Source organism: Platichthys flesus, chromosome 20 (genome assembly GCF_949316205.1).
Source record: "Platichthys flesus chromosome 20, fPlaFle2.1, whole genome shotgun sequence".
NCBI classification, from domain to species: domain Eukaryota; kingdom Metazoa; phylum Chordata; class Actinopteri; order Pleuronectiformes; family Pleuronectidae; genus Platichthys; species Platichthys flesus.
Genome location: NC_084964.1, coordinates 17,135,559 through 17,149,830, shown reverse-complemented (window position 1 = coordinate 17,149,830; position 14,272 = coordinate 17,135,559). Strand labels below are relative to the sequence as shown.

The following is a 14,272-nucleotide window of genomic DNA, read 5'->3' as shown; positions in this document are numbered from 1 at the left end:
GTTTCCTTTGCCGATGAAATCTCCACAGGTTTCAGTGCTGATGCTGCCGGCTCAGCTCAGTCGCAGTAAGTGAAACGGAGCCAGGCAGATATGGTAGTGACGGGAGGAGCGAGAGAGGAGGAGGAGGAGGAGGATAGAAAACGGAAGGAGGGAGGCAAAGGGAAGGAGGAAGGAAGAACGGAGCAGTCACTGTGTCACTGGGGGAAAGCGGGGGGGAGGGGGGGGGACACAGAGGTGACACTGGCGGCACGCACCGGGGGGCCGAGCGGCGACCGAAACCTCCGCCGCTGTATGAAATAAATAAAAAAAATATGAAAAAGGACCACAGGGCAGAACAGGGAGTCGAGCACAGATTGGACCGAGCTGCTGGCCGAGCTCTGCGTGACTGCATCGGCGCTTAGCGTGTTATGTATAGATGTGAGAGGGCGCTCGCTCGCTCGCTCGCCCGCTCGCTCCACGGGAACAGGAGCTCAGGTCTCCAACAGATGAATGGTGCAGTGCTGCTGTTGTCATGGCAACCGCGGAGCAAAAAAAAAAAAGGAGGGGGAGGAGAAGGGTGGGTACTGGGGGAGGAAGGAGAATGGCATAAAAAGAAAAAGAACGGAGTGAGGGAGGAACGGGAGTTTTTGGCCGTTTGTGGACGAGGCGATAGGGAGACATCGGACCACGAGAGGGAGGTTGGGGGGGGGGAGGAGGAGGAGGGGTGTTATATGACAGGAGCAAGAGTTTCAATAAGACCTACTCCATCTTCCTCTGGGGCTGAAGCATCCCCGTCTGTCCTTGTTTTACCCTTGAAACTGTATTTGCACAGCTGCGGCCATGTTTTAAAGCTCTTTAAGGGGCTCGGGCCCTCGAAGGGACGGAGGTTATTGGGGAGCGTCTTCGTTTCTGTCCCGACTCTTTGTCAGACCACTATTTTCAGAGTATTTCTCTTTTATTAATCTCTTCCGGTAACACTTATTTCCCCAGGGCGACATTGCCCAACCCCGGAAAATGTTGCCAACAAGCCTTAAAAAGACGGTGACGGGGTCAAAGTGTTCAAAGTGCCCACGTCCCCTGACCCTCAGAATCCTCCTCTCATCAAACGTCTCATTCTTCTGCCTGCGTTGAACTTAACATTTAGAATCTGAGGAATGATAAGAGCGGAGTGTGTGTTGTTTGTGTGTCGCACGTTGTCAAGAAAAGGCAACGGGATCCAGTGGAATTACGAGTGGGGGTGGCTGATCACATGCTCGGCTGTAACTGTAGGCTTTTGTCCGTGGCTGGTGATTGTAAATAAAAATACTTTTAATGAATGAAAGCAGTTAGATGTTATATCCTCTTTATTCCCCTTGTAACATAATTTGTGTTTTTCTTAATAAGCAACAATCAGTAGTTTGTTTTATGTTAGAAACTCTTTAATGCTGAAAAGCTTAATTAGTTGTTTTGTGTAATTCAACATTATTCCCTTTGGGTTTGATACCTATTATACCTATTATATTTTCTAATGATCAGTGATCTCATTTTCCACGTTTATTATTTTAATAGCATTGTTTTTCACAACATCTTTAATCAATAAACTTGGTCTAAGATAATTTCCTTTTTGCATCCCAGACTTGAACTTTAGATATTGTTTTTTAAATTCATGTGTAAACTGAGCGATGAAGTTACAGCATAAACAAAACCCTGTGATGAACTCCAGCATTTCATATGAGGCGCTGCATATTTGATTTTGTGTGTCAACACACAGACGAGATTTCATCAAACCGAATTCCTTCCCTTTCTCTGATATTTGCAGTGAAAGTTTTTTGTTTGTTTGCATCAGTCGCTCCATGTTTCAGCTGTTGACCTGTTCCTTCTTCTCATATTCTGCATTTGAAAATACTGCAACAAATGTCAGATACAGGAATGTTTTCATTCGCTTCGTGCTGTTACATATACGCGGGCAAAAGGCCTGATGTTTACATCTAATAGAGAATAATGGAGATTTGCCCATGATATCTCATCACTGAAAGATCCAGACTACTTGGTCGAGGACTCAACTATGACAGGAATGTCTGTCACAGCACTTGATCCAAATGGTTCTCTACTGCTCCTCCTGAGGGCATCGCACTTCCATTTCAATTACTCCTTTCTGCACTTAACCGTCACTCTTTGTGTTTCACCTGTGACAGTGGAGCTGAAAATGTCACATTTCCTTTCAGCAGAACAAATGATTCAGAGGGTCCGCAGCGGCCGGGACGGGTGAAGCAAGAAATAATGACAATAATTGAAGAGCGGTTTCTCTCTGGGCGCTGCGCTGGGTAAGGAGGCGTGGAGATTGAGATGTCCCAAATGTCAGTGTTCATCTGGAATATTCACAGAGGATACAGATGCCATATAAACGCGGCGCTGGGTAAGGAGGCGTGGAGAGAGGGAGATTGAGACGTCCCGAGTGTCAGCCTTTCCTTTCTAGGAAGCACTGAGCGGACAGGATGTCATTAAATGTATTCACGAGTCGAGATGGCACAAAAAACAGAAGTGATGGATTTATACACGTTAATATTTTCTGATGCAACTGAATGTGTTGCTTCCTGACACCTTCAAGTGAATTATCTTTTAATGGTACTTTTACGTATAAATGACTTTTACTCATTGCATTTATCGGACTGTTGTTGTTACTTGTTACTTTGGAGGTTACGATTTTAAATGAATGGGTTGCTATAAATGTAGCTACCCAGCAGAATAAAATTTATTAAGCTACATAAAAATGCTAAATACATGTTGATACTATTGGTTTATGCACTTATTATCTGGCAATACAATGCAGTATAATATGATGCAAGAGCAAATAAGTAGGAGCTCTCTAAATGTTTTAGCTAGAGTGAAGATCAGGGCTATAACTCATCAATTAATACATTTTCTCATTAAATCCAATAATCATTTAGTTGAAATGAGCCCCAACATTTCCTGAAGCTCATCAAGATGTCTTCAAATGTCTTGTTTTGACCAAACAGTTCTAACTCCAAGAGAATTAATATAATATAAAGTTTAGATGATGAAAAGCAGCAAAATTCTCACATCCGAGACGTCGGAAACCTGAGATGAGTTACTTGGTCGATCTCATATCTAAATACAGATAATCAGATAATCACTGCAGGGCTGTCAGACAGATTTCCTGATTATAATCCACTGTATCTGGACTTGGCTCAACAGGATCATCCCTCACGTCTCCATTCGGAAACAATTATCTTCCCTAAATGAAAAATAGACTCAAGAATAAAAAAAGTTCTCAGAAATGCAGCATCCGTCACAAGCAGCTCCTCCACCAGAGCTTGTGTGTATTGTTCACTGCGGGTCCTTTAAGACCCCCCCCCCCCACACGCTGAGCTGTGAAACCTGACTAAGCAGTTCTTCAGACTGGTTCATCCCGACCCTCCTCACTGCAGCTGAGCACTTTCCTACCTTCATCACGTCCAATTAGAAGTGAGCTTACTGTAGTGTATCACCACTCCATTCATATACCGCTCTCACTGTAAGCACCACGGAGACAATGGATTTCAGATATACTCTTATTACTGTAATAATTGCAGTAGGAGTAGGAGTGTGGGGGGGGAAATAAGGTGCTATAATTAAACCACATCAAGCCTCGGCCTTGGCGTTGCATTCCGAGGGGAGGCTGTAATTGTATTGATTGCTGCCATTAATTAAGAGAGGGCATTGTGATCTGGAGAGAGTTGTTGAAATAATTCAATCGGGGGGGGGGGGGGGGGGGGGTTGGAGGGCGTAGCTGAGCCCCCCTGTGCTAAGGCACAAATAAGCAATCAGGTGATTAACCCTCATAACAATCAGGTGCTGAGGTATCACCACGAGACGGAGCCATTTTTGGCCCTCGAGGTCTCAGGGGGCGGCACTGAATAAAGGGAAAGAAGTTGATGAGGTAAACACAGGGGGGGGGCAGGAACCTGGGAATGCTGCAGATCTGAAACCAGGTGAGTACGTTCAGTATACTGCACTTGGAAGGTACTTTACTTGGGTATTTCCATCCCATGCCACTGCTGCACCATCACAAATCACAGAAGGATATTGTACTTTTCACGCCACTGTATTTCTGCAACAGCTGTACCTGGATTTTACATAAAACATTCATCATAACTGAATAAATGAACATCGCATAAGTTCTTTTTAATTTTGCAGGGACCTTTGTGGATAGTAGAGATGTTCTTATACCGCTACCAACATCGAAAATACCTCCAATACCACAGAAACCCGATTCTTTAAAGTAGTTGTTAGAAATCATCTCGACTTTGTGCGTAATTTCTGGAAGTGTGAAATTAGCCGGAGCGAGATAAAAAACTTTGATGTGAGCTGCTCTGCTTGACACTTACAGGTTGTTTATTTTTATCAACTGTGGAACTATTGGAAGGAAGTCACTTTTGGGTCTTTAAAGATTCATTTATTTGTGTTCTTTTTCCAGTTATAAGAAGTTACTTTCATTGTGTGTCTGTATTTTTCACATTTTCTTTTTAGTTATTCTTGTCATGTATTGTTTATATTTGTGTTTATACAAGAGTATTGTCAGGAGTCTGTGCCTCTAAAGAGATTTGAATGATTTGATATGTATATACAATGTTGTGTTATAAAGTGACCCTGAAGTGAAACATTGTGTTTTATTATTAGTAGTATTATCAGTACAAATGATGTGTCCATGTTCTAAGACAGTTAATTGTGTTTAATAACTGTGGTTTTTTTGGTCACTGATTTTCTGAGAAAGATCCAGGAAGAAACAAGTACATTTTTAATGACTCACTATACGAGACGATCTAGGTAACATTAACAATTCATTTGGAATTCATTAAATATAATCGTAGCAGTTGAACAGTCTGTACATTTTTCTCATAATTAGCAGCAAATTAAAACAGATTCTTCCAGGAAGATGAAATTACAGCTCCATGTGATTCACTCTCTGGTCATTTAGAAGAGCAATGGAGTAAAGTGTTCAAACTTTTATTTATGATAATTAAATTATTGTATGTCAATTATACTTTTACTTTGTAAGTGTTGCTGCTGTGATTTACATAAAGAAAGTGTTATTAGGACAGAGCGAAAACTATGTCTATAGCTCAATATTTGTAAGTTGTTTAAGTTTGAAGCAAGTCTTCTTTGAGAATAAAGTCTATTTGCTAAATTTACAGTATCTTTCTCAGACATATATTGTTTTTAAATGTATGTAATCTTTGTTATGTAAAAAGAATATGAGACAATGAAATGCAGGATTTCTTCTTCTCACTTTTCTTAGAGTCTTCTTCCTTTTTGGGATAAACTAAGTGGAAAAGTGCTTTTATATTCAATAATGTCCAAAGAAAATCCGGTGTGACCATCCGAGCACACCGTGACAGTGCAGCTCTGTACGGGTCCCTGCCTGTTCCACAACTAGAGGGCGATTAAATCAGAAAACTCAGTGATTCTCCAGAAAGGTCAGTTTTCGTAACCATCAGAGCCGAGAGGTGGAGTAACTCACCGGCACCACTTTGCCAGACGGGAGGGAAACGAGAGGGTGTGGTTGGCGGAGGCCACCGGGGGAAGATGACAGAGTGCCTTCAGACCTGCTGCTGCTCGCTCTCTAATGCACTTCTCCGTCACCTCTCTTTCTCCCACCTCTGCCATCTCTCTGGCATGGGAGCAGATCAGGCCTCACACACACACACACAAGAGCTCAGTACTGTCAAGCTGTGCAGGAAGTGGTGCTGAGTTGAATTAATTAAAGGGTGAGAAAGCCGGGGTGGATGAGGCCTAACAATCTGGTGCTCGATGCCACTTGAGAGCAGACGCAGGTCTTTGAGGGACTTGAAGGAGAAGGCACCTCCAGGCACCTCCAGGCACCTCCAGGACTTTTGTGCACATTGTCGTGACGCGAGAGCCGTTTAGCCGCCATGAGCCGAGTGAGGTCATATCGAAAAGTGATCTAAATACGACAGAAGACAGAAGCAATATCCCCTTTTTAGATAGAGAGTCCCGCGGTGCGACGTGTGTCACACACACCGGACACAGAGACACAAATCTGGAGGGATTAACACGCCGAGCGACTAATCCTGCCACAATTAAATCCCTCAGTGTCGAGCACACAAACACACACGGACACTTAAGATGACAAGTTTAAGTGGACAAATTGTCCAAAGGTAAAACAAATCAGACAAGGCGGAAAAAGCAGGAAAACACACAGTCGAGAAAAGACAATTCCTCGTTCCCACGTAAAAATCTATAAATACAACACAACACCCTCGCAACCAGCATCACCTGACTGGTAACACACATCAAGCCAAGTGACGACACGTGCATTAGTACGGCAAAGACACGTCTCCCTGCGTCAGGTGGGGAATAAGAACAGGAGCAAAGAGGAAGCATTGATCATTCACACAGAGAAACAATTGCAGCCATCTATTCAGGCTGAATCTGGGGAGCAGAGGGAAAGCCAGAAGGCCGGTGGTTCGATCCCCAGCACCTCCATTCTGCGTTGTGAAGTGGCCTTGGGCATCTGTGGATGCGACTTGTACTGTTAAGTGCTTTGAGTGAGTATTGCTAAACAAGCACAGTTCATTCAGCATCTATCTGCCACTGAACACTGTAAAACAAAGGACAAAGAGCTCAGAGAATCAAAGTGAAATATGGAGATTTGGCCCCGACTGTGTCTCAGATCTCTCATTTCCATTTCTCTCCACCAGCAGCTCGATCCCGTCGCACACGGAGCCCTCCACGGTGACGCGGCTCGCCCACTTACCGAGGCTGAGAATCTGTTTTGGCGTGCTTCCTCTTTAAAACCAACAGCTTGGAAGACCCGCGCCGGGGAAAGACCATAAATCGTTCTGTGTGATGTAAAAAAATCCTGGTCCCCCTGGCGTCATCAGAACCAGTTAACGATCTGAGGAAGCTGAGAGGCTGGTGCACCCTAGTGGTGGCTTCTGAATCCAGCTTGAGAAGTCCTTCACACCCACTCTCCCGTCACTGTGGAGGCTGTGCTCACATTACAGGCAATGCTTCATTTTCTCATTTTGAAATCCGGTGCAGCGGCGAGCCTCGGACCACAGCTTCCACCGAAGCACCAGAACAGCGCACACACACACACACACACACACACACACACACACACACACACACACACACACACACACACACACACACACACACACACACACACACACACACACACACACACACACACACACACACACACACACACACACACACACACACACACACACACACACACACACACACACACACACACACACTCATAATCCAGTTAATGGGGTTTCATCTGTTCTGGAGATGAGTGTGGAAGGAAACGATTAGCGGTGGGAGATAGAGTGCAATAAAAGGAAGCGGCTCACAGTCCGTCAGCTGTTCTGGGCACTGTCAATTAAGCAGGACTTTAGTGTTTACAAGAATTGGAAATTACAGTGTTTGCCACACGCCGCAGCTCGGCACCGGCTTCATGCTTCCTCTGCGGTAAGTGATTACTGCCAATCAGCGAATCAAACCACTCCTCTTCACTTTGACTCACAGAAGCTCCTTTAATTCCGAGTTTGACTCTCTGATTGGATGCAGGGGCACGGTGAAGGGTTAAACGGGGGGGGGGGGGCTGTCTTAGTACAATGAGTCCATGGGGGAAGACAAGATAGATCTGATCCAGATTCAGCTCACATCTCTGTTGGCTTCTTCCCAAAACCAGCTTTATTTGAAAACTCCCTAATTTAAAAAAGTAATTTAAATCCTGTGTGAATCCCCTGTGAGTGGGATCACAGGTTCTTTACCTGTGAGCTTCTTCACAGGCTGCAGCCGGACACTGATGGTCTGGTGGGTGAGCATCGGGGAGGAGGGCAGCGAGCGGGACACGCCCTCCATTATGCGAATGTGCTGCATGCCCTCAGTCATGGAGAGCGGCGGCACCGCGTAGTCTCCTTCGAAGGCGCAGTCGCTGTCGATGCTGCCACCTGCAGGACGGGAGGGAACACAGAATGTAGTGTGAGATGCTTTTAATAAAAATCTAAAAGACATTCTAACACTGACAGAGACAGTTTTCACATTTAAAGACTTCATGGAAGGACAAAAAGATAACATTCAACTTTGCTGAAGTTCTGCATTTGAGGATAAATAAACAAAATGATTTTTCTTCCTGAGAATGATTATGAGCTGATATTTATTTGTCATAGTTAATGAGATTGGACGAAACAACAACAAATAATCTATTAATGCACTGCAACACGACTCATATCCTCTCTGACACACTGACATCACTCATTAGATTCTCAATGTCTGTGTTTTGAACCTCGACAAACAATCATTTCCTCTGCAAATTAATTTGTTGATAAGATTTTCCTTCAGTTAAAGGTTCAGGGTGTAGAATTGAGTGACATCTAGTGGTGAAATTGCATGTTGCAGCAGAATACCCCTCCCCTTCCCCTTCAGTTGTCCTAAAAACTCAAACTATGTTTAGTTTGTCCAGTCTGGGCTACTGTAAAAGACCTGGTAGCCTCCGTAGAGAGGAGCTAATCATGATGTAAATATAAAGTATTTAAATATAAAGGGCTCATTCTAGTGTAAAGAAAACAACAATTAGGTCAATTTAGATGAAACGCACGTCTTTATACTTTATTATTTATTTCTGCCAATCGATCCCTTTCACCTAAATGTTACACACTGGACCTTTAACTGATTTAACAAGCTACAGCTTCTGTTTATCATTTTCATTGATGAACGACAAACAGCAACTTTATAATCGAACGGTGAGCATCACAGTGTTTATCTGACGGCTCCTGTTGGATTGCGGTGCTGTTGCTGTTTGTCGAGCTGCTGCAGAAAGTGTTTTTAACGACAGACATGAGTATTCTGAGCGTACGGCCTCTCCCGCTCCCTGGATTCTGGTCTCGGTGCAGCACCAGTATCGAGTGCAACAAGATTGGCGTGACCCAGAAGAGGGAAACAGCCCTGCAGGCAACACGAGCTGTTTACATTCACAGTTGTGAGCTACACACACTGTGTGACCTCTGAGGGACCCATGGAAACACAACACCCCACAATTCTACAGTAATTAGGGAGGATTTGTTCTAACCATCTGAAATATGTGTTTAAATAAACCAAATAAAAAGCAGCTGGGACCTCGAGAGCGCATTTTAATTGTAAAATGACAATGAGCAGTAATTACAGCCGGAGCACAAACAGCCACTCTCACTCACTCACCTCCTCTTCTAAAGCCACAAATCATGACAACTAAGGATTTGTTGCTTTTTTCCCCCAAAACTTCACACAATCGCTCCCCAGTGAACACAACCAGCCAGCTGTCTATAAACACAACATCCATTTTGTGAATCAGCTCCGGCTCCGGCTGCCCAGTCTCCCAGCAGGCGGAGCCGCGAAACCAACTGGTCAGGCAACAGTCTCACATCACACAGCGAGACGTGAAGCCATTATCAGACACCAGTCCCACAGGAAGCCAGCCCCATGTCTGAGGTGGAGATTCAGAACGAGCTCAGACACACTTGCACACAACGAAGAAACAACAAACACACACGTACACACACACACACACCCTCACACAGTCTCTCCCTCTCAGTGCTGGAGTCAGTCCACCCATTCACTGGGGAATGTCACTGCAAAAAGCAAAAACAGCAGCCAGAGCTGTGGTTTCATCCCCCGCCAGGAAATTCTCCTCATGTATGCAGAGAGCGGAGTGAATACCAAGTTCCCCCCCCCTTGGTATTTTGGTAGCAATTATCAGTGGTTGAGATCCAACTTCATTTGAATGCGTGCCAGTATTGGATTCTGCAAATATCTTACAAGCATCTTAAAATCAACAGTGATACCAAAGAGCTGCATTTAGAATTTCTGAGTTAAATTTATTTTCTTAATCATCTCGAACTAAAAGGTGTGATTCAGGGGGAAGGTGGCGAGGGAGGAGACATCCCCCCGAGTGAACACTTGGAGAGGAAATGATGGTCTTTACTTTTATATACGATGAGTGTCAGGTTCCCTCCATGACTGGAAATCAACACAAACACCTACCTGTCGAGGTGCTCGGCTCAAAACACGAAACGAGGAGGAAAACAAAAGGTGAGATGAAATTATAATTGCCCCAAAACATTCCCTGCCATGCGCTGACATCCCCCCGCTGTTGATAAACATCCACCGCTGTGCTGGAGGCAGCCGATTACCCCCCCGGAAGAAACTCAAGATTTACAGACAGAATTACAAGACTGTAAAATTCATACACTGTAAATATGACTTCAATTCCAGTAGTCGTAAACTTTTTTCGCTGGGAAGTCGAGTAAAATACAGCTCGAGAACTAAGGCCTCCGAGGGTTTCCTTCACGTGAAAACATTAAAGGAGAAGAAATGGAGTCTGGAAAGAGGCCGAAGGGAGAGAAGAGTGTAAATCAGGAGGAAAAGGTGGGAAGAGTTATTGATCTCAATCATTTTGCTTCTGATTCCCTCACATACACATAGTCACAGCTTCAAAATAAGACGAGCCACTGCTGGGATGCTGAAACAGGCACAACTCGTGAATCTGTGATATTTACAGCTTATATAATAATAAATGTTCTTAGCTTACCTTGGCCGACGTGGCACAGGTGAGGGTCTAGACCGGGCGAGCGGGCATCTGCCAAGTCCTCGCTCCCGCCATCTGCAGAGGAGGAGCACAAAGAGAAAGACAGGGATTGAGCTCGGCGCTGCAGGAAGCATCGTGGGAAGGTGCCGGCCAGCAGCAGGGCCACCTCCTCCTCCCCGACCAGCCAGGTGTGGGAGCGCAGGACTCCCAGCAGGCTGCTCACACACAGCCCCTCCACGCCCTTCCTCCTGGGGCCCAGGCGGCCCCTCATGGTGGCGAAGGGGGACCGCGCCACCACTCTCCACTTTTTCCTCCTCCCCATCGTTAGACTAAACATCGGCAGGGCCTGCCCATGCAGATAACAACGCAGTTTACATTACAGCCACTGTAGCATGAAGAAAGTCCTGTGGTCGAGCAGCAGTCCCCGAGCTCACTGGGCTCCATGGTCCAACGAGCAGGGACTAGCAGTGAAACAGTGGGCGTCTCCCTGGATGGATCCACATACGTTAATGATACGAGGATCAATTACGCCCCAGGGAGCGGGCAGGCCGAATTAAGCACAGTGGATGGAGCTGGAAGGGTAGGGGGGAGGGGGGGGGGTAGCATCACAGGGCAGCACAGTCAGTGTCACTGGGGATCATTTCATAATCCTGTTCAAGTGTGGAGGGATCTACTGTAAAGCACGACAGGCCGGCAGAGGAGCTTTGGAGCAACTGATTTATACTCTGAATAAATACGTCCCACTGGAATTAAATGGGCTATTAATACAATCTAAACTAAGCCACTTGTGTAGGAACTGGTCTGAGCCCATGGATTTCCTATGTGTGTGGAAAGATCAAACGCAGGCGAAGAAAGGAGTGGTTTTATCTGTGTGTTTCCATCGCTAGCTCTCGCCACCAGCCCGGCACAAACCCAAACAACTACGCAAAGAATTATCTCCACCATCACAGGCTTACACACTCACACACACAGACACACACACACACATTGTGCGGCAGCAGCCATGCAGCAGGCTCGATTGGCTCGCTGGTGGAAAGATCAAGCTTGTCGATGGACGGATAGAATAAGCCGTGGGGCATGATTGTGTGAGAACTGGGCCAGGCCGAGATTGACACCGATTGTGGGAGGAGTCTTCCGCAGAGAGAGTTTGTCGGCACTCGCTTACAGACGTGAACCAATGAGGACAAGTCAAATGAACACGTATACTGGAATGAGAAATGTGAGGCAATCTGAACATAGAATGGGAATGATTTAGTAAAAATTCCAGTAACTTTGCAGCAGTATTATGCAAAAAACTACTGGATGCATTTCCCACAAATCTTCAGGGGTCGGATCCAGAAAAGTTTTTTCACTTTCTTTAACATTGCGAGATATTTTTAACATTTTCACTGATTTTTCAGAGAATAACGTTCTAGTGAAATGTGGTTTCATACAGGTGGAGGTAGGTGTAGCTGGGAAATGCGATGCAGCCTTAGAGGCTTGTTTCGAGGGTCAGGGTCAAAGGACTGTTGGGCCTGGGCGGAGATATCTGCACTCCTGAGTGTCACTTTAGTTTTCAGGTGATTTTAAAACATTTTCAGCTTTTTCATTCTTGCTGTTAAAAAACTAAATCCTACATCCTGCTGCCGGCACTTCCCCATTCTGACGTCTCCATGTCTCCATGTCTCCATCGCAGGCACATCAGACCAAAAATAGCTTCTCACCTCGCCTACCTGATGAGCCCTATCGGCTGCAAAATCAATGTCGTGAAAGTCAATACGGGCTTTGAAGAGGAGCACTCGCTGTGAGCCCAGCTCGCACAGTGAGCCGTGAAAAAAGCACAACACATTCACATGCAAACACGTATGAAGAGTGTGATGCTGCGAGCGGAGAGCCCGGAGACATACAGTCACAGATTCTGCACGCTAGCTGCGCTCCTGTGGCGGAGCTGATTAGCACCTCGGTGACGTCTCGGAGCAACGTGCTTGTCATCAGATGAGTTGAGAAGCTGGAAATGTCACGACTGAGTCTTCTAATCTTTTAAATTGAACGGAGGACAATAAGATGTAGGATTAGATAGAATAGAGGACACATCTCTTGAGCCTGCTCTTCTTCAGGTGCGTGGGTCTGCAGGTTGTTTAATTGCCACAACTTAATTCTCCTAAAAGTAAAACACGCTGTTTTATGGCACAGATTTGATCTGAAGCTGAAAAGAGCTGCAAGCTTTGCTGCAAATGGAATAATTCTTATTCACGTAGGATTCCAACCAACATTCCTCCCATTTAATGACAAACATCTGCATTTTAAATCCTTGTTTACTGATGTTTCAGGTAAATTCCTCACCGGGCTTCACCTCTTTACCGCAGCCTCCTGTCTCCTGACTGAAGTTTCTTTTTTGGCTTGAGAAACACATCTTTTGTGTCTCTCATTTCAAAGAGTAAGCTTCTATTCTTCCGGGCCGATTGCTCTCTTGTTACCAGTGATCACTCTGCATTGTCCTGACGCACAGATCAATGGCATATTAAGCAGGGAACATGAAAGGGGAGGACCCACGGCCGTCAGAAGACAGAGACGTGTTTTCATCGCAACCACAGGGACACACAGTGGATATCAATCTTCTTCTCTACAGAACATCCGTCAACCTCTCGTGAGGATGCGACTGCACACGGCTCAGTGTCTGATTCCAAGTCAGTACAGACGGTCTGTGCTCTGTAACCACATCCTATTCAGCTGGAAAATCAAAGCTTTACTCCCTCTGAAAGTAAAAGCAAAGAAATAATGGTGCACTTACTCTGTTGGCTATTCTCTGCAGCCGTAATGCCTTGGTGGGGTGTCGGGGTGTCAAAGGAGCAAGCCAATTTCGCACTTTGACAAAGAGTCATTACGGGAGAAGTCAGTGTGACTTCTGATCAAGATCCCGCCGAGCGCGGAGGAGAAGTCTGCTATCATTAGTGTTCAGGCTGACTTTGATGAACCTGTCTGTGTTCGACGTGACCTCTGCTCCAACACCAAGCTCCTCTCCCAACTACAGAGTTATTACTATAAATTGTGCTCATTTGTATGATAGCCTTTGGCATAAAGAGAAAGACACACAGCTAAATCATTGCTGGTTATGACATGAGCGGGTTTTTGGATGTTTTTGCTGGACATCCCCAAAAAAACGGGGTGGAACAAATTAGGATCCGAGATGATTCGGTTCCTTTTTGCTGCGAAGGATCAATCACGTTACGCTCAAAAGGAACCGATGTACTCGCCACAAAATACAGTCGCCGCCAGTCTTTCAGATGAGAGTCGCTCCAACATGACCAACAGCAGGAGGAGAAAAAGAGATTGCAACTAAAGTGTGGAATTTAAGCTTTTTTCAGACCTGCACTGAACTCTGGATATTCCTGAAATAATCCGGAGGAGTTGTATGTAAGAGGAGAAAAGCGATTTCAACGTCCTACCTCCTGCATCATCTTCTCAGACGCCATGCACCCTCCACTTGAATGCTATGGAGGATTTCCTGTTGTAGTGTCTGACCTGGACAATCCCCTTCTATGTTGCTCATTGAGATTGAAAGTCTGGACCCAGTTGTCTGGATTCTTTCCAGAGTTCATTTCTGAAAACGTCCTGAGTCACCTTCCGTACAGGAGCCCTGAGATTAACTTCCTCCAGCTCAATAACTTCACCCCCTGATTTAAGGTTCAGCTCCTTTCTACCTTACCTTTGCTTATTGCCTCCACAGGGCCC

General features: G+C 45.4%; 1 protein-coding gene across 4 annotated transcripts in view; it reads right to left on the bottom strand.

The window, feature by feature from the left end:
• Window positions 1–14,272, bottom strand: part of tanc2b (tetratricopeptide repeat, ankyrin repeat and coiled-coil containing 2b) — a 116,667-nt gene that overhangs the window by 53,253 nt on the left and 49,142 nt on the right. For all 4 annotated transcript variants that reach the window (XM_062413844.1, XM_062413846.1, XM_062413845.1 and 1 more), the window contains 2 exons: window positions 10,565–10,636; window positions 7,770–7,949 (listed from right to left, as the gene is read on the bottom strand). In XM_062413844.1, the coding sequence (XP_062269828.1) occupies window positions 7,770–7,949; window positions 10,565–10,636 (252 nt within the window). The remainder of the gene's footprint in view (window positions 1–7,769; window positions 7,950–10,564; window positions 10,637–14,272) is intronic.